We start from the raw sequence: 26,006 nt of genomic DNA on the forward strand, positions 1-26,006 counted from the left end.
CAGCATAGAGGAGGTGGATTTTCAAATTCCCAGCTCAGACTTTGCACTGTGAGAGGGAGCAACAGGTGCTGATGTTTTTTAAAAATTAACCTGAGTTTCAAACATTTGTAGGTTAGGAACAAAGGGTCAAGGTAGCCCTTTCAGAAATGGGAGCTATAACATTAAGAAAAATATAAACATCAGTTAATATGGCAAGATCTGTATTGCCCTTTCTTTTTTAAATGTTAAGGAATAAGTTTGACCTGTGTTGATCTGAGCTTGTGGTAAAGGTTACCTAAAGAGCAGGGGGGTGTGTGTGACCTGTAGGTCTGTTACTTTGGTGCAAGTGCTTTGAAGAAACTTCATGGAAGGATTAGCATTTATATACCAGGCCAGTGCATATATATAGTTTAAAACTTTTTTTTTTTTTTTAACCTGCTTTTAATGTCTATGGAGCCTTTATTGGGTTTGATGCTTTCTAACCTTTTGATGGAGACTGAAGTAAGGTTCTTGTATTGTATTTTGTAATTGTTGAAGTATTTACACCTACATTTTAAGTATGGAAAAGAAATTGTTTAATAGGTTTTTTTTTTTTTTTATTTGGCTGGGTCCCTATTGTAGAAAAAAAAAAAATTGTTTCAGTACAAAACTAGAAAAATACTTGTAAGCACCAACAAGAATTCCTGTTTTCTCAGTGAAATGAAGCATGAAATACCTGTTTAGTTTTTTTTTAAACTAAGCAGAACTTCACATACATGTAGTTAATATTCTTTTTGGAGGCTTATTGTATTTCTTAGGGAACTCTGATTCAGAAAAAGATGTGAGCAAAATAGGATTGTTCTAGAATGGTGTTAAAAATGTAGGTTGGTGACAAGTTCTAAAATTAACTAAGTGGATGAAAGAGGAAGGAGATTGGAAGGATCTGTTTGAAAAGTATTACTAATGACAAAATTCTGCATCTGTGGCCCAAATGTGGCTGAAGATACCAGGAGTAGCAGGTGGAAGATGTGACAGTGAGGGTTCATCTCATCCATAAGGGTTCTGTTTTCTTGGATTAATTGGGTTCCAAAAGGGATTAGGGATTTCATGGCTTTTTTGCTGAAGGGTTTCTCATATGTAGATATGATAGATGGCAGACCAAACTCCTTGACCATGATTTGAGACTTTAAAACTCATAGCTTCTTGGGGAATATGAATAATGGAGATACTTTATGTCATCTTTTCATCCTCCTCATCCCAAGTGGAGTCTCTAAGGCATTTGGCTTACATTAATAAAATGTTTCAAAATTTCCTGGTGTTCAGCTAAAGGATAAACTCTACAATGCCAAATTCTGATTTTCTTCGGTTGCCAGGCTGAATCAAACCAGAAAATATTATTTGGCACATGTGATATTTTTCAGACTCTTAATAGAGAGAAAATTGCCCAATTCACATTTCAAAAATTACTTTAGCCAAGACTTTTTTTCCTAAGAGAAATAGTCAGGGCAGTATAAAAGGCTTAAATTAAACAGGAGGTCATTAGGGCAAAGAAATGACTGGCTGTATTTTATTGCATTCTGTGTATGAGGTTTAGTGGGATGGAGTGCAAATCCTATGATATGACTCATGGAACAAAAAAATTGTTTCAAAATAAGCCAGTTCTGTATAGAGTAGAAATAAACTAAACCTGATTCTGCAGACTGGTAGTGAGTGTAAGAAGTGGGGTGTGGGGCTGGGGCTGCCCTTCAGCTCAGTCTGCAGGAGAGGTTGGGGTGAGGGAGAGGAGGGATGTGGAGGAGCCAGGGTAGGAGGAAGGGTTGGAGCAGCCAGGAGGTCTCAGTGCTCCCTGTTCCTCGGGCAGGAGCTGCACCCTGGCTCTGGCTCCGTGCTGTGCTCTGGGTGTCAGCAGCAACCTTCTCCCGGAGCTTAAATAAGGGAACAATTCCAGTAACTTCAATAGACAGCTTCTCACATTGATCTCTGACCACAGCCCTTTACTGGAGGGAAAAAAGCAGGGATTTTTTGTGTAATTTAATCCTTCCCTGCTGGGTGGCCCTACAGAAAGCTTTTTCTGTAGCTGAAATTCCTTCGGTGCTGGACAGGAGCGATTGTGAGAGCCACCTTTGTACAGTAGTTCTGAAGGCTGTTGAGTGGAAATGAAAGATAAGTCTTGTACTTTCTTTGAGTTTCTTTTTATCAAGCTGTTTATGAAGTAGAGCTGATTTAAAAACAATTTAGTCACTTGTTTTGAGGTTAATGGATGCTGGAGGGGAAGGCTCCCGCCGTAAAATAAGAAGTTTTGACAAACTTTTAATTAAGAATTGGGAACGTGGAAATTTTGGGGTAGTTCTGCATTACTGAGATTGGCTCTGGGGCATATTGGTCAGTCAGGTTTTTAAAGTAAATCTTCTTCTTAATTCTAATTAAGTATTGTAATGCCAGCACTCTTCATTAAGCAGCAGTTTGTGATTAGTCAGGTGGTAGTAATGGAAGGAGAAAAACACGTGATGAAGTAGTAGAGAAGTTGGAGAGCAGGAGAAAACAGCCGTAAGATGTGGCTCCTAAATGCTCTTCAGCATTCCCCTGTTGGCAGATTTCCCACTGAATTCAGTGAGTTCTGTGGGACAGGATTCAGTCCTCACATAGATCTTGCCTTGTGTGGAAACACAAGTTCAGAGCACCTCGATTACATGACCTCAGCTCTGAAGTTGTGACAAGAAATGATGCTAAGAACAACTATAGAGAGGGAAAACTCCTAATTCCCCCCAAATCTTTGAAGCCAAGCTATTATTTTAAGTGTAGATTACATTATTGAATTGTTTATCTGTGAATTGGATCTCGTATTTAATAAATGGGAGCTGTTGTGAAGTGCTGGAGTGAATGTGAATTAGTGAGTTGAGAAAGATTAGCTCTGTGAGGAGATTGAGAACAATTTAAAATTCCATTGTATGGTGTTTTTCTTTCTGTCTGCATGAAGTACGGCTGTAATTGCCTCAAATTAGGTACTGCCTTTGTCTAGGAGAGTTAAACAAGTAACAGGATAAGATATTTCATGGTCCTCTTCTAAATAAACAGCTTGTTCAGTTTGTATCTTTAGGCAGCTTGCAAATGTCAGAGCCAAGTTTGTGGAGAGAACATATATATATATGAGGTAGAGTTTCCTTAGAAACAGAGTCATCCTGGATTGTTGGGATGCATTTTACAATTTGAAGCTTGGTCTTCCCCTACTGTATAATTTTAGTGTCACCTTTTGTCATGGTTCTTAAAATAGATGTTCTATTTAAAAATTCCTATGGAGACATGGACTGTAAGCATGAATTTGCCCAGCTCCTTTCTGACAGCTGAGGTTTATATTTTGCCATCAGTTGCCTGATGGAGTTGTGAACCAGTGAACCCTCACATTGACGTCGTAATTATCAAGACCAGAAAGAGAAAAAACTGATGAAAATGAGCCAACACACCCACATGGACTGGGGCAGTAGCACACAGACAACACTGCTTTTTCCTTTCATATTCCTGAGAAGGAAAAAATAATCCCACAGAAGTTCTTGGGTTGTCTTGTGGCCAGTGCTGTCCATGGGGATTCAGGCACTGCATCTGGAGTGAGATGGTTGTAAAGTGACTTTTCTGGAAGGCGGGAGAATCCTTATATGCCATGAGCAAGTGAGCAGGGAATCTTCTGGATGAGCCCAGGGTACTTTGCTGGAAGGACAAAGTCACTTCCAGCTGGTATGAGGTTCACCTGGCTCCTTCCAAATCTCCTCTGGTGCTGTACCTAGGTCTGTCCCTGATCTGGGGATCATTTCCATTCATTACTGGCAAATATGGTTATGACATAAACAACCACATCATTTTTGTAGTGAAAATGCAGCAGAACTGGTAAGTCCTCATGAACCTAATCCATGTTGGGCAGTTCTGCAGAAAAGGCTCCATAAGTGCTTGAAGCAGGGAGGACAGGGGCCTTGGTTGCCCATAGTATATTGCAAAAACCAAGATAATCCTGTAAGTTCAAATTCCATTTTTTCTTGCCAGGTGCAGAATTCCCATCGCTCCCCTGGCCCGGTTTCAGCGGGTTTCCCAAGTTTAACACCAAGTCAGCTCTGTTTGTTGTACACTTACTGCTGGGTCAAAGGGGACTAGAGCCAAGAGGGTGTTCTGTTCTATTTCGTGGTGTTTGCAAATAAAGCTGAGTGGTTTGGTAACTCTCTTGGAAACTCTGAGACTCTAAGTTGGGCAGAGTGTTCCCTGGGCATGCATAGATCTAAGGATAGCACTTTCTTGCCTATCAATAAGTATCTTAAGGCCTTAACTTTTAATGCTATATATGACTAAAGTCCCTGGGAAATAATTCCACTACTGCTGTTCATTTATATCATTGGAGTCTGAATTAATTCAGCCTAGGCTAGGTTTTCTAATACATTATTTATTTAGGTCTTCAAAATGTCTGTGGTGCTGCATGTGGTTGACAGAGCATGTTCTTGTTTGTTAATACTATATGGCATCCTGTTTTCCCAAGACGCTTCAATAAATGCATGTCTTTGAATAAAGCTGGGATTTTAACAGGCATTTTTTTCCCTTGTGTTGTAACTGTAGCTTCCCAGATTCTTAGCTCTGATTTCTCTTCTCTACAACCACCTATTTTAAATAGTTCTGGAAAGATCTTCACTTCTTTAATGTTTGTAGTTGGGTATTTTTTTCTTTTTTTTTTCTTTTTTTTTTTTTTAAATACCTGTTTATTGTTACTAATAGGTAGGGCTTTATAAAGCCTTACCTATCAGTAACAATATGTCTTGATTCTGAGTATCTAGCCCAGCTTCTCCCACTGCCCCCAGGCACTAGAAGTGTATAAATACCCTTAAAATCAATTTAAAAATCCCTGACATGAAGGGTGGAGCACCGAGCTCATATTTTCTGACAGCCCACAAAACTTACAAATCAAAAGACACGAGTGCCATGTAAGTGAGGGTGAAACAAGTGGAATACAATGCCTGGAAATGAATGAGTCCTGTGAATGAACATTGGCATGTACATCCCCAGCCCATATGAAGATTAAAGTGAGTTGTCTGCTCTAAAATTGCATAATTGCTTCTGTGACTGATTTGGTGCTGCTCCATAATAAGTTGTGAACACTGTATGCTGACCTGGTTAATGGGATGTTTACTAAATGGATATATTTGTGTAGTTTAATAGGAGGATGCTTGGAAAAATTAGCAGGATGAGAAAGAATGGCTGGAGAGAGTAATTTTTCAGCAAGGGCTGGCGTTGTGAAGAGGAAGGCAGAGGCTGCCTTGCCATTGGCATTGGGGAGGTTGGATGGGGCTGGATCCTTGATTTTCATGGAGCATCATTGTCCTGAATTCCTGTAGGAGTGGCTGCTCCAGGTGTGGGGTACCCAGACTCTGCCCCCCTGAAGGTGCTGCCAGGTGGGGATGTGTGTGCCCGTGGGGGCAGCCTCATCCTGCTGCCCTAACAGCTTCATTTGCTCAACTATCTTTCTTGAATTTAGCTATTTTAAGTACTAGAGACTAAGATAATTATTTCATGAAGTAATATTATCTGCAAATTAACCTTGGATCTCTGCAGAGGTTCAGAAAGAGGGAGATAAGGAGTTTTATCACAAATTGCAGACTTACTGGGTTTAACGTAAAGGCCGTGGCAAGTAATACATTTAAACTGCATTTAAGTAGTAAAGACCAGAATATCAAAGTCTAAAAGCAATAAACATTAAATTATTCAGAAAGTTTTTATATTTTCTTTCTAGTTTATATGTTCTTTTCACACACTGTCATTTAATGAGGTTATATTCTGATTAAAGTAGAAAAATAAAAAAGTAAAATGTTTTATTTCAGTAGATAAAAATGTAGCTTTTAAAATATATCAGCTTGCCCTGTGTAGTCTTGAGCTGACTGTACAATTTCCTCTTCGTTCAGCATGGTTGCTAACTAACGGATTTTGGGGGGAAAGGTCCCCCTTATATAGAGTTTCAATTGAAATCCATATTTTAATTTTAAGTGACAACTAATACATTTACTGTAATCCCTTTCAAATATTCTCTGGCAGGGTTCCCAGACATATATTTTTGAAGGTTAAATGGTTTAGGATTTATGTACTGTACTATGTAGGTGTATTGGCTTTGAGTGTCAAGGTTTTGGTAGCAAGTGAGCTACAGGGGTGGAAGAGAAAATCAGGATTAAAGTGAAGCCTGGAGGGGAGGAAAGGTGTTTTAAGGTTTGGGTTTATTTCTTATTATCCTGGTAATTAAACTGATCTCCCTGAGTGGGGTCTGTTTTGCCTGTGACTGGTGAGTGATCCCTCCCTGTGCTTAACTCACCTCATGAACCTTCCATGAAAATCCATGATAATCTCTCCCCCTGCCCAGCTGAGAAGGGCAGTGGCAGAGTGGCTTTGGTGGGCACCTGCTGCCCAGCCAGAGTCAGCCCACCACTGTAAGTCAGTCTGAATAAGGTACTGAGCTTATAGGGCCCCTTCATTGCCAGACACCAGTTTGTGGCTCAGAAACACCACAGCTGCAGCAGCAGAAGTTCTGCTGGTTAATGACCTGCGTTTCTGAGGGGCCCAGGGTGAGGTGCTGGGATGAAAAACTGCTTTTTGCTGGTTGCAGAGCTCTCTTGGGTATCATTACACAGGGCTGATTCATGTAGTGTGGATGTACCTTTCTGGCAGCTCAGAGTTTTGACTGTTCAGAAACACTTTTTTTTAAATAGGCTGAAATTGGCATGAATAAGCAGCAGTAATTGAAATAATATTCCACAAGGTTTGCGTTTTAGTATGGCAGTGCGATTAAAATTGGTCCTGCCTCTTCCTCTCCCTCGGGAACCATTGTGTGCTCCATGGCTAATGAAGTGGAATGAGCACTGTGATCAATCTTTATGGTGTCACTCTGGGCACCTGCAGTTCTTTCAACCCTTCTTGCACTGTAAAGCTGGAGTTGAGGTTCCTGACTCAAGCTGTTAATGGCTCAACTGCAGCTTGATGAGAAGGCTGCAGAGACTGCTCCTGGTAGTGTTTCTCATGAGGGTCACATGCCACCTGCACAGATCTGCTGGTTCTCATTATTGATGGACAGAAGTAGGAACTTGATTTTCTTACTGATGTGCCTTCAGGTCTTCCAGTCATCCTTTGGTGTTTGGGCTCTCCTTCTGTTGGGAACAATCACCCTTGGCATACCGTATTTTGCCACTGAACACACAAATAAGATGAGATTTTTTGAGTATTTCAGCGGGGTTTATAGACTTCTGCCTATGGCTTTTCTTCTTTTTACACTCCAGTCTGTGCTACAAGTTCTATATCTGCTGGGGACAGTGTTTGTTTAATTCCAATATGATCCTGTGGAGTATCTACTCTGCACTTTTGCACCTTGCCAGTTTGCAAGCTGCTCTCAGCTGTGCCAAAATATCTTTGTGCAGCTGCTTATGAAGTCCACAGACTATTTTCTGTCCAAATCAGCCCTGAACTACTTTATTCTCTTGTTTCTTGACCCCTTCAATGCTTTCCCAAAATAATAATATCATTTCTGAACTCTTGGTGGGTTGGTTTGTTGCAAAGTTTGCCCATTCCCTGGCAGTGACAGCAGCTGGAGGTAGTCCAGTGTAATTAGTAAGTATTTTGGAAACTTTGCCTTGGCAGCCCTATTAAATATGTGCAGTGAAAGCAGGATTAGTATGTGGCCTTATCTTTTTTTTTCTCATTAGGGCATCTCGATGATCTGTAAGCTTATTTAATTGGAAATTAGCCATTCTTATTAACACAGGAGATACCCTTTGGTCCGAATCCTGACATTGGATAAATGTATATAGTTTCCACTAAGGAGAAAGAAAATGCATCCATATACTCTAGGGTGGAAATTTGCCCTTTTGTGTCCAGTGCAGTTCTCCTGGAAGAGAATTTCATTTTCTAGTAAAGGCAATAAATTTTCACTGCTCAGATAAGTGACTACAGAGGTTCATCATCAGGATTTGAAGAAATAAGCCTCCTAAGAAGATGGATGATGACAAGGGGAGTAAGAGTTGTTATCCAATCATTTGTCATCGTCCAGAACGTTAAGATGTATTGGTTGGACCCCAAAGGTGTGTAGAACTTCCTTTTTTCCAGTGTGTAATAAGTTACCCTGTGCAGTCAGCCAGTATTGCACTGTCTAAAAACTCATTCTCTTTGCATCTCTTTGTATACACAGCACACAAGTGTTAAAATCCTGTATATTGCTGGGAAGTGTTCTACACGTCATCTCCAGATGTAGCCCTACAACTGCTGAAGAGAGAGGCTGACTTCCTGGGTCCTCACTTTCCTGCCCTTCTCTCCCTCCTCCACCCCACTCTAGTTGTTAACATTTCTGCCTTTCCTCTTTTGCTGTGAGTATTCTGCTCTAGGCTTTCTCCAGAGACTTTCCCCTCTGATTTTTCTGTGGTTCCCTGCTCTACAGCCCTTGCCTTCTAGTTCTTCCCTTGTCTCAAAGCTTCAAAACCACAGAGCAGCCATGGGGGACTGTGTCAGCTAGTGAAAAACTGGATTAAACATTCATGGCTGTAGAGTGCTTGTTAGCATATATGTATTAATTCAACATTTCCTGCTGGTTTTCAATATGTTGGGAGGTTGTGTTGCCAATGAGGTGACTTAAAGTCTGTAATGGAATAGGTTCCAACTAACTGCTTGAGACCAGGTAAAAATTTTGCTCTGCTTATCTGGTTTCAGAGAAAAACCTTACCTTTTAAAAGTGAGTATTCCTCTCCAAACCAGACATGGTTGAGACCCTGTTTCTGAGTATTTTATTGAATTCTGGCTTGGTAGCTGGGATAGCTGATATTGAAACTTCACCTTCATGTAGGAGAGAGACACCATTGTAGTTTGCTGTGGTGAGCTGCTCCCTGCATTGCTCTTTGGTTCTGGGAATTTGTGCAAAGGCAAGGTTTGGCTTGTCTTGTTTGGGTTTGCTGTGGCACAGAATGGCTCAGTAGCTTAAATTTGATCAAAAATTGAGAGCTGGCACTGCCTGCCTCCAGGAGGACCCCATGAGAGTGGGAGCCCTTTGCACCATTTCTGGCAGCATGTCTTCAAGTCCTGCAGGCATTCTGCAAACTGGCCGTGGTGGGGAGACCTGTTCCTGTGGGGTTAGATGTGAAACACGTGGCTGTGTTTCCAGGGAAGCAAAATGTAATTCTTCTGAGTCCCAGCCATGTAATTACAGCCATAATAATAGCTATCATTTTTGATGCCTCAGTGCCAAACGTAAAGGTTGTTGTTTCTGTTAATGTTTTCAGAGGACTCTGTTCTGCTGCTTTTTCCCTATTTGTGCCTTATCTGCGACTGAACAATTACCAGGGATGTGATGAGGACATGGTATGCAGAAAGTCACCCCCTTGTCTCTTTTGCTGATGGCTCGAGGAGTGTGCGGGCGCTGCTATCTCAGCTGCTAATCAGTGGAGCTGGAGCTAATGTGCGCAGTGACCTTTGCGAGGAGAGAGGAGCTCTGCCAATATTGCACTTGCAGTTTGAGTCAACTTTTACACTTTATCATCTACTTGACTGCAGGAGCTCCTCCCTCACCTGGATTGCTGGATCAATTGCTGCTCTATCCACGAAGTTAAGGGATGCCCCAAATTTCTCTTGTGTGTTAGTCCTGATGTTTTCCTTGGCTAGGTATCGTTGTTTTATGGGTGACCCCTGATCCTCCTGGTCTAAATTCCTTTTGTGCTTCATTAAATTCAAGGTGATCCTGCATAGCTGTACACCTCACAGTTTGGGGAAACCAGTGGGATTTTTACTGCTGGAATTAGACACAATTTAGAGCAACCCATGGGTGAGCAAAGGCTATTCTCTAGCATTTCCCCTCTCTGCATTTTTATAGTGCTTAGGAGTCTGATGGATGGAGCTCTCAATTATTTAGCATCTATCAAGTTTTTGCTTACAACATCTAAACAAACACTAGTATTACATAATTTTTTCTGAATATATTATATAATTCTACTACAGTAATTTACAAATGTATGAAAAACACATACTGTTGCTTAACCATCCCTTTTAAGGGAATAGGTTTTGGATTGAAATTTTAAGTATGCATGAAGACAGTAAGATACCATTTGCACCGTTAGGATTTCAATAATATATGGAATTAGCAGAGCTTTATTATATTTCTGTGCCTGCATGCCCTTCATAGAGTGAAAGTTGTAATAAATATAAGTTCAAAGGTAAAATTTTATTGCTGTGCATGAGGGGAGAGAAAATAAATTAGAATAATGTAATCATGCTCATATATGTTATGAATTTTGAACAGTGTCTATTAGAAAGTTTGTCAAAATGTGCTTAGCTTTGAAAATACAGATTAACGCTGAAGGTTTTAATATTGTTCTTCCTTATAGTCCTGTTCCTTGCAAATATAAGTGTAAAATATCTCCTGCCGAAAGCAATTGTCATGAAACGACACTTTCCTATTTTAATAGCTGAATAATCAGAACAAAAATATTTTCTAAGTTGCAGAGAGGTTATTGCTTTTTTCACACAAAGAAATTTAGTGGTAGAAAACCAAATTTTAGCCGGATATTCTTTGCTTTTTGTGTTTCTATTCTTATATGTGAAAAGCATGTCCAAATGTCTCCTGACAGCTTTGACACTTCAGGGTGATTAAAAATGGGGTGAGGTGTGCTCATCTGATTCCATTTACTGATTCTGTATTTTTCTTTAATCTGGTAGCAAAGTTAAAATAGCAGCTCTCCAACAGGAGCTGGAAAATCTGTTTGGGGATGACTGGGTGGTTTCAGTATGGACCCTTTTGGGTTCATATTTTTTCCTTTTCATTTCTGCTTTGGAGCAAATAAGGACCGGGTCAGTATGGGAGGGCAGCTGCTGGCACTGAACCCAGCAAACATCATTTGTCTGAGCTCCCACCTCAGCACATGGTCCTTCAGCCTCTCTGAAACAGCCCCAGGTTGGTGAAATTTTGACAACAAAGGCAGTTCCTTCTCCTGGGTTTTCTTCCCTTACATTCCTCTTTGTTGTCTTCTGTCATCTCCGTCTCTTTCCCTTCTGTGAGCTCAGGCTGCACCATGAGGCCACTACAAAAGCATTGGCAATGACTTTTTTTTTAACATTTTTTCATACAATCTTCAGGTTTTAGCTCTGTCACTCTATTTGGGAAAATTAAGCAGCTATTGGTGCACACACACCCTATTTTTTTAATGTGTTTTGAACAGTTTGGATGCTGAATAATTGGGAAAAGCATTAATGTTTTTTTTTGTTGTTGGTGGTTTTTGTTTTGTTTTCTTCCTGAAAGCAACTGTCACCTTTAAATCTATAGAAACTTTCTGGAGAGAGAAAATATCAGGAAACTTTTCTAAATAAACAATTTCAGGTCATGATAAGTGGTTCCTGCCTTTAAATTCTTCTGTGGATGCCTTGGTAGCTGAGATGTCAGCAGGATGAGGCTGCTGTTCCCATGTAATCAGTGAACCAGCTCCAGAGGGTGGAGCAGTTTAGAGACCAAATGCAGTTTAAATGGCACTAGAGGAATGATGCACTACTGACTGAAAATGCAGGCATTGTTATTAATGATGTAATTAAAGTTCCACCTCATAGGCAAAGTGGAAGCACACAGAAAATACTGTTAATACTGTGTTTCCTATATTTGATTTATCCCCATTTTAAGTACTAAATGAAGTATGCAAAACACAGTGGGAATTAAATACTCTAAAATTCACAGCTTTATTATGTAAAAATGGTTCAAGCAGAGGTCAGGGTACATTAGCCAGAAGTAACTTAACCCAGCTGAAAAATGTGTAATGCACTTTACATGCACAGTTGTTACTTGGCTAAACCTGGGTGGACAGTGGGAAGTTCTCCTCAAGAATCAAAGGTCATGGCTTGCTGTTTGTATTGTTTTGGTCAAGAATAGATCTCAGACATTCATCTAGACCCTTGACTGATGATCATCTGTGGTACTGGGTGTATTTTCTTTATTGCAGTTTTTAAGAGCTCAGTTCTGAGATTTGTGGATCAATTAGAGACAAAATTGAAAAGGATAGTAGTAATAATAAAAATAAAAAACAGCCTACTATTTGGTCCTGCAGATTCTGAACGTTTCCTGATGGATAGTGGGAACTCTCAGAGTTGCTTTATGAGCTTAGGCCAGACTCTGCAGCTGAACTAGAACACATTTTTGTGTTAACTGCTTCTAAATGAGCTTTTAGTTTTAAGTAGTTGGCATAAATCTAATTTTAATTTACTGTTTTCATTTTCTTTTGCATTGATCCTCTTTTTGTAGAGATTCAATTGCAGACTTGGAGAAAGAGGTTTTTTAAAGAGTCCAGATGGTATTTCCAATTATTTATTATCATTAGCATTCACTGTATCTGAAAACAAGACTATGCCAACTTAGATCGACCTCATCTGCTGCACTATTGTTTACGAATTTTCAGTGTCCTGTGTTGGTGCCAACTCACTTTTGGGGTGGTTTCTGAGGCTACAGGAGAAAAAGGGTCTGCTATTCCCAATATATTGCAAATTGGCAATATCAATATCCCAAATAATATTTGGGAATATCACTTGGATAACAATCAGTGATAGGTTTCTCATGCTTACAAGGAAATGAGCAAGGCATGTCATTAATAGGAGTAGCATAATCTGAAAAAAAACCCATAATAATCAAACCAGAAGGTACAAGAGGTTTGCATTTTTCCATGGCTGAACACAAATGTTTTCTTTTTGAGGTGAGTGGCTGTGTGAGAGCACAATTAATTTTCCCTTTGTAATAAATCCCTTATAATTTTTTTTCAAGTTTTGAGATTGAAGATGGCACCTCAAGTTGTCAAAAATAAAATGTTTGTAAATTCACAGGTGTGGTGCATTGGGTATAAAATGCCACCTTCTTTTTTTTCATCTAAAATGCCTGAATTCTTCCACTAAAATTATTCTGCCCCTGTGCAAAGATATAAGATGAAATGGATTCTGTACACTACTGGAATGAACAAGTCCACTTACAGTTTTTTCCTCAAAGTTTTGAAAATATTTGTATATTTTATAATATTTTAGTACATTGAAATTATTTGTGTGATTGGTTTCTACAATATTTTGTGTTGTTTAGTGTTTGGAACAAAGCAGTACAGAGAAATAGAGGGACACCTGTTTCAATTACACCATAGCAGCAATTTCAACAATAAATCTTAATTGCAATCAGTCTTGATCAACCCACCTGTGTAGATTCCTTCATTTACAAGGAGGAGAGATAATGGAGAGAAAAAAGGGAAAAATTGAAAAGGAATAGAGGGAAAAAAATCCTGCAGAACACTAATATGCATTATGTTATGTTCTTATACTTTAAGTTTTCAGATTGCTGAGCTGTGTTAATTATTAGGAACAGCAGCCTGAATTTCCATGCTTTCCTCTGGGGATACAGTCAACCCATGTTTACTTTTAGCTGCCACTTAAGCAATTTCTCTTCCATTCAGGAGGGACTGTGCAAACAGCCACGAGGTAGAACTAATTCTGCTTCTATGCCCAAGCTCAGCAGGTGAAGGTGCCTCAAATTCCTTTATTAAGGAACAACTTGTCCTTCTTGTGTGGGGTAGGAGACACACAGGAGCTGATGTCTCCGTGGGTAACCTCCTGCAGATGTGTTGGTTGTTTTAACCTTGAGTGTGGAGATGCTGCACTGAGGTGTTCTGGGACCTTCTCTGCAGGCCTGGCAGCTGCTCGCTGACATGCCTCTCCTGTGCTGAGCTTCCTTGCACTCACAAATGAGTTTTCTTAGGTGCATTTGCATAAAGAGAGAAAAGAATTGTGGATAAACAGTCCAAATTGCAGTAGAAGATGTATAGGGAAGGAAAACAGATACTGCTTTTATTCCTGTACTCTTCATCATCTTTTTCTCATTACCTCTGTAATGATCACTTGGACATAGGTAAGGGACAGGATTGTGGCCAATTATGCAGGGATTTGGGTGAGAGTTTTGATTTTATGGAGATTTTGTAACATTTTCCCAGACATACATTGCTTTCCATATCCATTATCATTGCCTCTGTTCTTTTTTTGTACTTTTTGCCTTTACCTTTTCCTTCTATTCCTGCACTGTTATTCCCTTTTTCTTCATTGTGCATTATGTGATGAAAAATGTTTTTGTAGTGACATTTGACCAAGTCTTTTGACTCAAAACCTTAAGGATTGTCTCATCTCTTTTGTGTTTTTCCCTCCCAAAGAATGCCCAGCTTTATTTGTGTTTGTTTCCCCTTGTCTGTCGTGAGTGGCTTGTTCTATTTCACAGCTTCACCTTCTTTCACGCTCTCGACCTCTCTTCCTCTTCATCTCTTTTGCATCCCCTTCCCCTCTGTGAGGCTCTGGTAATAGTGATGGACCAGTGCAATTAAATTTATTCCATACACCACTGCTTTCCCTGACAAACTGACACCTCTCTTCTCTGCTTTTCTTACCTGTTGACTGGCATTAAGCAAAGTCAGCCAGGAGCCAGGATTTCAGTGGAGTGTGACATTCATCTGTGGAGATGACTGAGCACGCAAGCCCTGGATGCTTTCTTCTCTAAAGCTGGCTGTGCAATGTGGGGGAAAAAAAAAATAGATCTGTGATGTTGTGATGAGATGAAGACATTCAGGAGGATTATAAGAAATTTCTCCTATTGTAATTTGATTGTTATTGCGTTTAAATGTAACATTTTCCTTAGCTGATGAGATGCTCAGGCCAGCATCCTGCCAGCCCACAGTTTCTCTGCATGCAGTTGCTCTCAGCAAGCTGGCATGCAGTCAATAGGAATCCCTCCGAATTTACTGCTGTCTGTTGACATCTCACTCTGTTACAGGCAAGTATTTAATCAAAGTTTATTGTCATTCTTTTCTGAGATTTAAGTGGGACGTAAAATTTTACGATACATATAGTATTTTAGATGACAGCTTCATTATTTCCACTGAATAATTTGAAATGCTACAAGGAGAAATATTGATGGCAAACTGGTAATTGTCATTAAATATGCAGCATTTTTGCAGCAGTCACTTGTGCAAAAAATAAATTTTCTCAACTTCTAGGTAGCAGTGCAGAACAGTCTGAAATGCAGTTCCTTTGTCTTGGGCCTTTCCCATCACGGAGGTCACTTGAGGCTCCAAACATGTTCAAACATGAAAACTTCAAAGTGACTTCGCAATTTTTCTTTCTAAAAAATGAGCATGGTATCATATTATTGAATGTCAAAAGGAGAACACTTGGTTTGTTATTGAGTTGATCTTTTCATTCCTGCTGCCTGATGGGATTTTTACTTTTGCTGCCTTAGTTGTCTCCTGTCCAGTGGACGTTCCCTTTTTCCTGAGCCAGGAGGCATGTCTTTTGCAGGAGTAATTAAAAACTGTGTCACGGGAGATGGGCATAACAGGTCACTGGGAAGAATGAGACAATGCACCAGAGCTGCAAGGCAGGGTGTAAATCAGACAGGTGCAGTTTATTATTGGACTGATTCCAAACAAAACATTCCTGTTGGTTCAGTGCCTCACCATGGAGTGCGTTACTCGGGACTGTGGGAGTGGCTTCACCTTCTGGAATGCAAAAGACAATGAAAAAAAAAATCAAGTCTCTGGAAAAAACCCAAGCTCTTCAGTTCAAGGAGGGTTTTAGGTCGTTCCTTATTTTGTTGCTCTTGTTGGGCGGCATTTAGTTTGCTTTTAGGTGAATGAAAAATTCCACTCAGGAAGGTGCTTCTCTGTTACTTTGTTAAAGAATTCAAGTGAGCGACCAGTACGTTAGGTCTTTGTTAGTGTTTGTGAGCAAATTTGTTAGCAAATATATTTACAAAAATGCCATGCTTGTCTTCTCTTTTGTAATTATTACGCCCCAACATGAAAGAAAATTGATTAAATCTTTCCTCTAAAATGCTATCTGTTTGGTATATCTTGAGTATTTAGCTTTATAATCGATTGCTAAACTATTAAAGTACAAGGCAATCAGTTTTAAAAAATGCCATTAGAGTTGGTCAGGATGCTTGCAATAAAGCATTTTGAATAGAAAACTGTTAACATTTTTCTTAACTACAGCTTCTTTTAGGAAAGCAAGCATTCAGCAAGGCTGAGAACAATCAGTGCTTAAGGCATGAAATAAAGAGCATGTGAGAGGGATCAGCTGGGCTCTGAGGATGCTGAGGGTGCTGTTTCTGTTCTTATACCTCAGGCAGGACAGAAGCTGGATGGTGTGGATTGTGCTCTCTGGTGATGGTGTCTGGTTGTGCTCTTGCTCTCAGCTGGCACCCACAGGTGCTTTTCCACTGCCACCCTCCAGCCTGGAGAGGTGCCTGGGTTTTGTGATCCAAGTGCAGGAACCAGCTCTTGGCCTTGTTGAACCTCACACAGTTGGCCTCAGCCCTTTGATCCAGCCTGTCCGGACTCCCCTGCAGAGCCTTCCTGCCCTCCAGCAGATCCACACTCCTGCCCACTTTGATGTTGTCCATGAGCTTGCTGAGAGTGCCCTCGATCCCCTTGTGCAGATCATCAGTAAAGATGTTAATTAAACAGGGCTGGGGCAGTGCTGGGCCCTGGGAAGCGCCACTGGTGACAGCCCCAGCTGGATGCAAGTCCAGTCACCACCACTCCCTGGGACTGGATGTCAGACAGGCTTTTACCCAGCAAACTGCACCAGTCCAAGCCATGAGCAGCCGGTTTCTCCAGGAGAATGCTGTGGGAAGTGCTGTCAAAGGCTTTGATAAAGTCCACATAGATACATCCCCAGCCTTTCCCTCATCTACTAAGTGGGTCACTGTCATAGAAGGAGATCAGGTTGCTTAAGCAGGATCTGCTTTTCCTAAATGCATGGTGGCTGGGAATGATCCCCTGGTTGTGTTGTAGATGCTGTATGATAACAGTCAAGGTGTTCTACTCCATCACCTTTGCTGGTGCTCAGGTCAAGCTGTAGGCCTGAAGTTCCCTGGATCCTCCTTCCAGCCCTTCTTGTAGCTGGGTGTCACATTTCCATCCCCCAGTCACCAATAACCTCTGTGACTTTCTTAGATAGCCAGGACTTCTGGTAAAAGATGGAGAGTGGTGTGGTGAGCTCTTCTGCCAGCTCCCTCAGTACATTTAGGTGGATCCCTCATCTGGCCCCACACAACACGCTTGTGCATGTAAAGATTATGGAAAGATCTAGAAAGATTATTCAGCCATATGTGAGATAAGAATTACACCTTCAAGGTACTGAGTGGACAGTTTGGAAGCTCTTGAGAATTTAATATTCCCTTTAAATCTGCGACAATGCATAAAGCACACTTCAGCCATGTCCTGTTCTAGTATTTTTCATGGAAAATTAAAGATTATTACCTCTCTTTGTAGTATACAGTAGTTTTCTGAGAATTCTCTGCCAGGCAGCTGGTACAGAAGAAATTCCCCTTCTGCAGTAATAGAAGGCAGTGATTAAACCTGAACACCACGAATGGAGCTATAAAGTAAATCAAAGTGAGTGTTGAATTGTACCTTCATGCACCCGGTGGTAAACTCTTTCTAACAAAGCACAAAGCTTCCTTTCTTTGCCCAGGAACTGTGAATTGCAGCCTCTGTTTGCAGTGTTGCTGTCACCTGCTGTAAATCCAGTCTGAAAAGAAATTGTGCAAGGAAGAAGTTGAAAGTATATTTGCCTCCCTTCCCCACAGGGTGGTCACCCCACAATATGTGACATATGAGCTTATGGGTGGAAAAAGCCACCTCAAAGGAGCCCCAAGTGTTTTAAATCATCTTCTGAGAGGAGTGGTTTGAGTTTAAAGTCTGATTAAATCAGTGGAAAGGCTCTCTTGGCTGATATAACAGATAACCTGAGCTGTGGATGGAGGGGTGAGGCTCGAGCTTTCAGGGCTTTCCTATCTCACCCTGCCTGGTTCTGAGGCCTGTCCCTGGCTGTCCACGTGCTTCCCTGTCAGTGGTGGGAGAGCAGGACAGGTGTTTCACCCTGCTTCACCAAAGCATGTAATCTCTGGATGCTGCTGTACCACTGACTCCTGAAATCAGCCTGCCCAGGCCGCCCTGCCGCTCCCTGCTGCCATACGGACAAGCTGTCAAACGTTAGCGGGGATTTTGACGCTTAGGTGACTCGGGAAGACAGCTGGAATAAAACTAACAGGTTTATTTGCTGTTTTCACATTGATTTTTTTTTTCTGAAGGTAGTTCTCGGCATTAGGTGAGCATCCAAAGCAGCAGTGGTGATACAGAGGATGGTCAAAGCAGATTCAGTTTGGTTTTCCTTGGGATGCCAATTGCAGCACTGATGGATGGGGGGTCTGTGTAGGGGGGTGGTGCAAAGACTGGGGACACCGAGCCTTTCCAGGTGAGCACGAAGGAAAGGGAGTATAAAACCAAAGTATTTTTAACCATATCTTGCAGTCTGATTGCCTGCTGGATCCGCTGTTCCTTCTCATAATACGCTTGAAAAGTTTTATCTTTGCCTCGAGGGTGATGAGCCTGTCTTCATTTAGGGATGCAACTGCAGATAATAGCACTGTGCTGTTGACAGCTTTATGTGCTCACAGCCTGCCTCTCTTATTTACTCACTTGTAGATGTGGGCTCTTGTAAAAGCAGCTCAGTTTTCTACCCTCCCAGTTATAATTGCTTCCTGGGCTGCCTTGTTACAGAGCCTGTTCCTGGAGCGTGAGGTGAAAGAAGCTCTTTCTGCCATTATAACTTTTTTTTTTTCTTTTAACGTATAATTAAGGCTAGATAGTCATTATGGTTTTTTTTCCCTAGATTCATAATTAAAGAAACTTTGAAGGAGAGGTTTGTAACTATTATAAGGGCAAAAGAGGAGGTAACATGCAATGGGACCCTTTTGTTGCTAAACAGTTGAGCTTCTAGAAACTGCAGATATGTAGCTGAAGTTTCCTGAGGATCCAGAAATACTAAGTAATTGAACAGTGTAGCAAAGTCAGTCATGACTGTTGATCGCTGAAAACACATTTTAAGACACTGGGTGTAATTCAGTACTAAAAGAGCTATATTTTATTAATTTTTATGAATTATTATGTCCTTGTAAATGCTATGTAATTACTCAAATTTCTTATTTAAAAAATAGTTTATTTTCCTTTCTAGAAACAATAGTTCCCTGTGTTGTATTCCACATAACATCCCTCATGTGCCTTCTTTTGCTGCTCATTCTGGCAGTAGTTCTTTTGGTTGGTAGTTTTTCCCCACTGTACTTCCTGTTGAAAGGACTTTTGAAAAGATGCTTCTCATCAGGATGTCTGCTTTGGTCCAGGTTCCTTGGTTCATCTGCAGCAGAAAGTATTTCTCTCTTGGATGGTGGTAGCCCAATAGATTCATAATTTTAGATCTTCTAGATTTTGGGTGAGAGGCAAGAGTCAGAAATGAGAATGGCTCATTCTGGTGAGGCTGAAGGGGAAGGACCAAAACTTCTCTGGCCTACAGGAAAAAGAAATCTGACTTCTTTGGGGACCTGCACAATTTGTACTGTGGAAAAGAAGTTCTGTAGATAGAGATTGCTAGAAAATGTGGGGCAATTATCATTAGTTCTGTTGATATATTACAGCTTTCTGTTGATGAAATTTTCTCATTCCTGTCACTTACCTGCTTCAGAGAGTGGATTGCAGCCAAGATGTCACACACTGAGCTTGAAACATGTATTTTTCTTCTTTGCTTTCTTGAATAATTTTTTAAGATAGTTGTTCAAGTATTACACTTTGCAGCCTGCAGCCTCACCGCATGCTGTTCTGGAGCATATTCCTCCACGGGCAGGTGGACGTGTGACATGAAGTCAGTCTGTTTGGTGCAGGCTGTGGATATTGAACCAAGCCGTGCCTCCCTCCATGTCTGTCTCGTTTCATTTGCTCCAGGTGAAGAAGTTCCACATCACCTCTGCTCAGAGCTTCCCCGTCCCGAGGTGGTGGCTTGTGAAGTCCCTTGTGCCAGGGACTGTGTGCTCAGCGAGTGGTCCCCGTGGTCCCCCTGCTCCCACTCCTGCTCCAGCAAAAACGCCGAGGGCACTCAGAGCAGGAGCAGGTCCATCCTGGCCCTTCCAGCTGAGGGTGAGTGCTGAACATTTCTGGATAATCACTGTTCCTTTAATGCCTTGACTTCCTTTCCTGAGCCAAGCTGTGTTTAGATCAGAGCTAATCCCAGTTCCTCAGGAATCAGGGATAATACTGAATGCTTGTCTCTGCCGAGAGACTAAGAGATCTTGATGGGCTGGAGTTCATGTGTCACTTGGAGAAATTCTGTCACAGTTCAAAACTCTTTACTTCAGCCACTGCATTGCTGTCTGTTGAGGGCCTGTCTGGGTGTGAATTTGGTTCTGGAGGGCTTCATCCTCTACCAGTAAAATTGCTGCATGACAGAGTCGTCCTGCAAGTGTCTTTGTATGGGAACATATCAGTAATGATTTAAAACCAGCGAGCTGTGAAAAATGAGAAAATGGAAAAGGACCTGATTATTTTTCTTTTAATGTAAGACCTGGAATGTGTCGATCTGCTTGTTGTAGTAAGTAAGTAGCTCTTGATAAATATATGTAATTTCTTCTTGATTTTCATGGACGTATAATGTATCTGTTTTTTTACATATTAACATCAGTGCTACAGCTATTTAAACAAACCATTTTGTATTAGAAGTGTAGTCTTCTAATACAGTTGCACATATGGTAATTAATTTGTGTGTTGGTTTATCACACAGGATTTGGAAGGTCTTGGATCAAGTGCTTAAAAATTCATAAAACATGAAGAGGTCCAACAGACTAAAGCCTTGTTGACATAAAATACTTGCTAGTGCCAGAGCTAGGTGCAGTTAATGCAGCACCAAAACACTTTTAGATGCAAATCTAGACCAGGACAAGCTCTGTTAAATGCTATTTTGTAAATTATAATTAAAGCTACCCACTGTTTCTGGGCTAATGTAAGGACTTGATCTTGCAAACCCTTACTCATGTGAAAGGTCTGTATTCACATAAACATCCTCATAAGCACTTGTGAAGAAAATTGGGACCCTTCAGGATGAAAATAATTGTTGACTGAATGATAATAACTACTACTAAAAAAGTCTGTGAGCTAGAGAATAATTAAAATGAAAATACAGTTGGTCTCATATTTTCCATGGAAATAATGAATCCAAATAACAGATAAAGCATGGAATTATGAGAGTGAAATGGTGAAGGAGTGAATTCTGGAAGTACAGAAGCACAATCATCTCAGCCTGAAAGGCACTAACCTAAAAATGGTGTACTCTGAACTGAATACTTGAAGTTTCTCCGGAAGGAATAATTAACTATTAAAATCAAACTCCCTGACTTTTTCTGTGCATCTTTAGCAATGGTGTTACAATTTGCTGTGCAGAGTCACATATCTGTGTTCAGTGACTGAAATTTGGGAGAGTAGAAGTGGAGTTAATACCATTATCACTGCAATATTAAGGAAATTTAAAATGACCTGCTTTCTCTACCTTTTTCACACCCAGCTCACAGCTGAGCACCTGACTTCTACAGAGCTCTGGTACCTTTGCAAGGGCCATTTTGTTTGGCCTCTGCCATTGGAGGAAGTCTCAGCTGTGGCTCTACTGTTGAAAGACTTAAGGAAATTTTGGGTCATTTTCTCCAAGCTCTTTACCTGCTCCCAGAATATGATAACCAGGAAGCTGTTGATGAAACCTGGGGGATTTGATTTCAATCATTTTAAAAGATAATTCTTTATGCAGCAAATGTCTGAAACTTGGTGCAAGAGGAGATCATGGAGGAGCCACTCCCAGCAGGTGTAAAATGAATTATAGGAACTGCTGAACATCATAGAAAATCTTTCAATGGCTACTGGAATGGCCAGGCAAGGGCATTTTGTCCTGCTTTCTTTGTACAAAAGTTATCAGTGAAATGCAGAAAGTGGCCAGGCCCTTGTGCTCTTTATAAAAACAGCATCTCCTGCTTGCAGTGTTGCAGGCAAGTTTGGATAAGCCATTTCTTTATATGTTAAGTTATATCTGCCTTGTTTAGGAGAGATTTGTTAACATATTGTAACTAACATAATACTGAAAAAAAGCCGCCCTCATTTTTCCCTGGGAAGTTCAAAATTTGAGTTGGATAGGTTCTTTAATTTTTTGGCGTTTTTTCTTACAGGCATTTTTCCATTTGCTTGTTAAAATTTTTTTTATTTTTAAGATGTGTCTCAAACACACAAGAAAAAGAACTGGTTTGTATTTTTCCTGCCAAGTCAGATTCTTCAGGAAATAAGCTGCCTGGGACATTTTCTACTCCATGACCATATTAAACATTTCTGAGACTGAACACTGTATGGAACAATCCATTTTCATGAAAAGGTGAATGATAATGTGACATGATTATCCAGTGGGTTAGGTGGTTTCTCTCTCCCTTTTTCTTTTCTCACTGCTATTTATTGTGGCCATTTGGGGCCTTACCTTTTTTCAGGAGGATCAGTCCTGCAAGGCAATAGGCATCCCTTTGACATCCCTTCATCTCCTGTTGATTTTAGTAGGGTGTAAATGTGCTCTGAACCTTGTGGTATCTGTCCCCAACACTTCAGCTCTTTCAAAACCTCCAGCACTTTGGCTGTGTCCCGAGTTGTCTGGGTCCTTTCTCCTGGAGGAGAATGGTTTTGATTTTAGTAATTTTTACTTCTTTCTTCTTAAAATGACAGTGCTTACTGTTAAATTTCACTGCATTACTCCATATCTTTTGAGCTAGGATCATCTGCTTTTATGGATAAATTCAGGCTGCTGGCTGGAGTGTTACAGCTTCTGGGGAGGCTCCTCAAACTCCTGTACTTTGGGGCTTTATCACCAGTTGCTGACAAAGTGCAGCAGTTTAGCAAAATCTTTAGACATGGGTTTGAAGGGTGGTGCTTCAAAGAAATGAAGGCTTCATACTCAAAACGTGTTCTTTCAAGTTTCCCCCCTCCTTGATTTGCAGATGTGGGTGTCATTTGGTGCATCCTGCTGTCATTACAGTTCAGCTTCCTCTACTGCTCAAATCTTTAAGGCAACACGTGAATAGAGTCCAAATATGAGAGAGAGATGTTCCTTCCTGGGAGATTAGCAAGCAGAATGAACATAAAAATAATGCTTAATTCATCTTTAAACCTGATTGCATGTTTGCTGAGTGATATTGGCATTTAAAAGGAATTAACTTGGCTGTGTGTAGGAGTTATTGATAAAGTAACTCAGAAATATACTTTGCCTATTTCTGTTTCCATTATGCATTGGAATACAATTTTATGCAAAGCTAGTTTAATGAGGAAACGATATTTTAGAAGGTTGTTATTGCAGCCATAAAGGTCAACAGCTTTATTTAAGCTTTATTTATTCTTTTTATGGGGGGCAGGGGAAGAGACAGTATTGTGCGCACCTGACTCTTTTTTTTTTTTTTTTTTTCTTAAATTTTTCCGCATCTTCCTTTTGCCATGTGCCTTGAGCTGATGATGTGGTGTTCTCTTGACCCTTTCCAGGTGGAAAAGCCTGTCCCCCTGAGCGAGCCCTGCAGGAGCAGCGTGCCTGCAACGAGCACCTGTGTGTGCGTTTCTTCTGGGAAGTGTCCCCCTGGAGCTCCTGCTCCGAGGACGTGCCGGGCACCGCGCTCAACGCCACCTCCGGCTGGGGCGGGGAGGCCGCCTGTGGGGTGGGCATTCAGACAAGGAAGGTCTTCTGCAGGAAGAGCAGCTCTGGCCAGGTCGCTCCCAAAAGGTACTTAAAGCAAGCTTGGCAGTGTTTGTTTATAACGTACATGATGTAGAAAGGCATTTTCAGCAAGTGTATGGACTCCGCAGCATTGAAATAATTTCATTTCAGGACTAACTCTCAAGGTACTATTCCATCACTGTTGTAACAGGTAAAGAAACAAAGTAGCCAGCCCATTTTAACTTTCCACATAAATCCAGGCAAACAGCACGCTTTCAGTGGTGGAGATTTTTTGCTGTAGCTGCTCTGCTACTCTAATTAACAGTTTTCTTCAAATATTTTCCCTGAAGGACAGGTGTGAGGAAAATATAAAATACATTTGAATATAATGTTCAGCAGCACCTTATTAGCAGTGCTCTAATCAAATAGAAGAATTAAATAGATTTTGCATTATATTTACACTCCAATAAGGCAGCACCATATGTGTGATCTATATTGTTCACTTGGTTTATATAACTTTCATAATGTGATAGCAACACAGCAAAATCACATATTCTGCCGTAGAAATATCCCAAATTTTGCTTTGCTTTGCTAAATGAGGAAAATAAGTAGCACAGATGTTTTCCTTAATATCAAAAAATCAAGATGTTGCTAATTATTTTTGCACTGTTAATGAGTCTAGAGACTTAGAACTGAGTTTCTTTTCCTATTGTAACTCTCAAAACAATGCTGTTTGTGTAAGCAGACTGTGCTGATTTCAGTAAAGTTAATTAAAATTCTTGAGGCTAATGGGGTTAATTAAATAAAAGGAAAGAAATCTGGTATTCGTGTATGTCTCAAATGCATTGATAGGCTTGAACTTTACCTAATTAAACATATTGTTTATAGAGTGATGTAAAGCCTAAAATAATTGTTTGCCCCCTCCACTCTTGAGGTGATGTAAGAGGAAATGGAACTGAAGGGGGTAAGTCAACACTTAAGCAGCTGAATCATGGTTTTAACATTTTTTTTTCTCATACAGATTAGTGGCACGTTCCTCCTTCAAATGGGATCATTTTGGGTTGCATGCATTACTAAGTATTTCTGAGTGATCTTTTTAATAGAGATTAATAGGGAATAAGAAAGAGTAATTCCCTTCCTGTTCACTCACTTGATCTGCAAAATCTGACAGATCCCATGAAATTGTCCCTTTTCTGCTCTTCAAGTCCTCATATATTAACTGTGTCTGAAAGTTTTATTAGAATATGTATGACATGTTTTCCATGTAGAAGTTAAAAATGAATGAAGAAAATCACAGAGCTCTTTGTACTGTATTGCACTTGAAACTGTTTTGTGTTCCTTGGAGGTTGAAATTTAAGGAATATCTCATCAACCCTTACAGACAGGTGGTTTGAAGGCTGTTGCATGCTGTGCTAAAACAGGACTACTTTATAAACATAACTACTCACTTTCTTTGGTAATAAATATATCTGTTTTATTCCTATGAGCTTTGTGGTTTTGATGTCACAGACAGAGCTACATTTAGCCTGTATTCATCAAGCCAAGCTCCCCATTAAAAAAAAAAAAAAAGTTTTTTAATCCTTGAAACATAATAAATTCAGCTGTGTTGCATGAGTGAAAATAAAAATAAGACTTCTCTGGCCAGGAGTGGTGTCTTTGATATGGCAGTGTGCTCACAGCCCTGTGAAAGTCTTAGGAATAGAATCTTTCTTCGTAGCTTTAAGTTTTTATTTTGTTTTATCCGCAGGTGTCCGGAGTCCATCCGGCCCGAGGCGGTGCGGCCGTGCCTCCTCCCCTGCAGGAAGGACTGTGTTGTTACACTGTTCAGTGAGTGGACACCCTGCCCCACAGCCTGTCAGCCTGGTAAGCCTTGAATAAGTCAAAATTTGGGGGAAAATTAGAGCATTGGCCTGGAAACCTGTGGCAGATGAAGTTCACACCAGTCTAGTAATTTTTATGGCATTCATCTGCGTGAATTTTGGACCCAAGGACTTTGGACCTTGACTTTTGAGTTGATGTTCTTGGGCAGGTGGGATCCTTACGAGCAGCTTTGGAGATGTGAATTCTCTTTGCCTGGAAAAAAATTCCTTCTGGGTTTCTACCTTCAGAGTCACAACTCCAAGGCCCCTGTGTTGTATGGCTGCACATGGAATTGCATATTGCAATTACATATGAAATGTAATTTTCTTGACCAACCTGGGTGTATATACAAGGGTGTGCAAGTACCTCCTGTGCTTTGTGGTTCTTCAAGGGCCAAACATCTTTGATCTTGTTGGTTAACTTTGAGGCACAACGAATTAACAACAAAGTTTCTTTATAATCATATAGTGTTGGGTTTTCTGACGAATTTGTGTTTCATTAGTTGTTCAGATGAAAGTCTGCTCAGTTATCAGAATACTTCATTATTGTTGGTAGTTTCCTTGCCCTTCAAATATTATCAGTGGATGCTTTAG

General features: G+C 40.6%; 1 protein-coding gene across 1 annotated transcript in view; it reads left to right on the forward strand.

The window, feature by feature from the left end:
• Nucleotides 1-26,006, forward strand: part of THSD7B (thrombospondin type 1 domain containing 7B) — a 297,727-nt gene that overhangs the window by 141,467 nt on the left and 130,254 nt on the right. The window contains exons 12-14 of the mRNA XM_053948041.1: nucleotides 19,782-19,973; nucleotides 23,385-23,619; nucleotides 25,301-25,416. Coding sequence (XP_053804016.1) covers nucleotides 19,782-19,973; nucleotides 23,385-23,619; nucleotides 25,301-25,416 — 543 coding nt within the window. The remainder of the gene's footprint in view (nucleotides 1-19,781; nucleotides 19,974-23,384; nucleotides 23,620-25,300; nucleotides 25,417-26,006) is intronic.

The sequence above is a fragment of the Vidua chalybeata genome, chromosome 7 (assembly GCF_026979565.1).
Source record: "Vidua chalybeata isolate OUT-0048 chromosome 7, bVidCha1 merged haplotype, whole genome shotgun sequence".
Classification (NCBI taxonomy): Eukaryota; Metazoa; Chordata; class Aves; order Passeriformes; family Viduidae; genus Vidua; species Vidua chalybeata.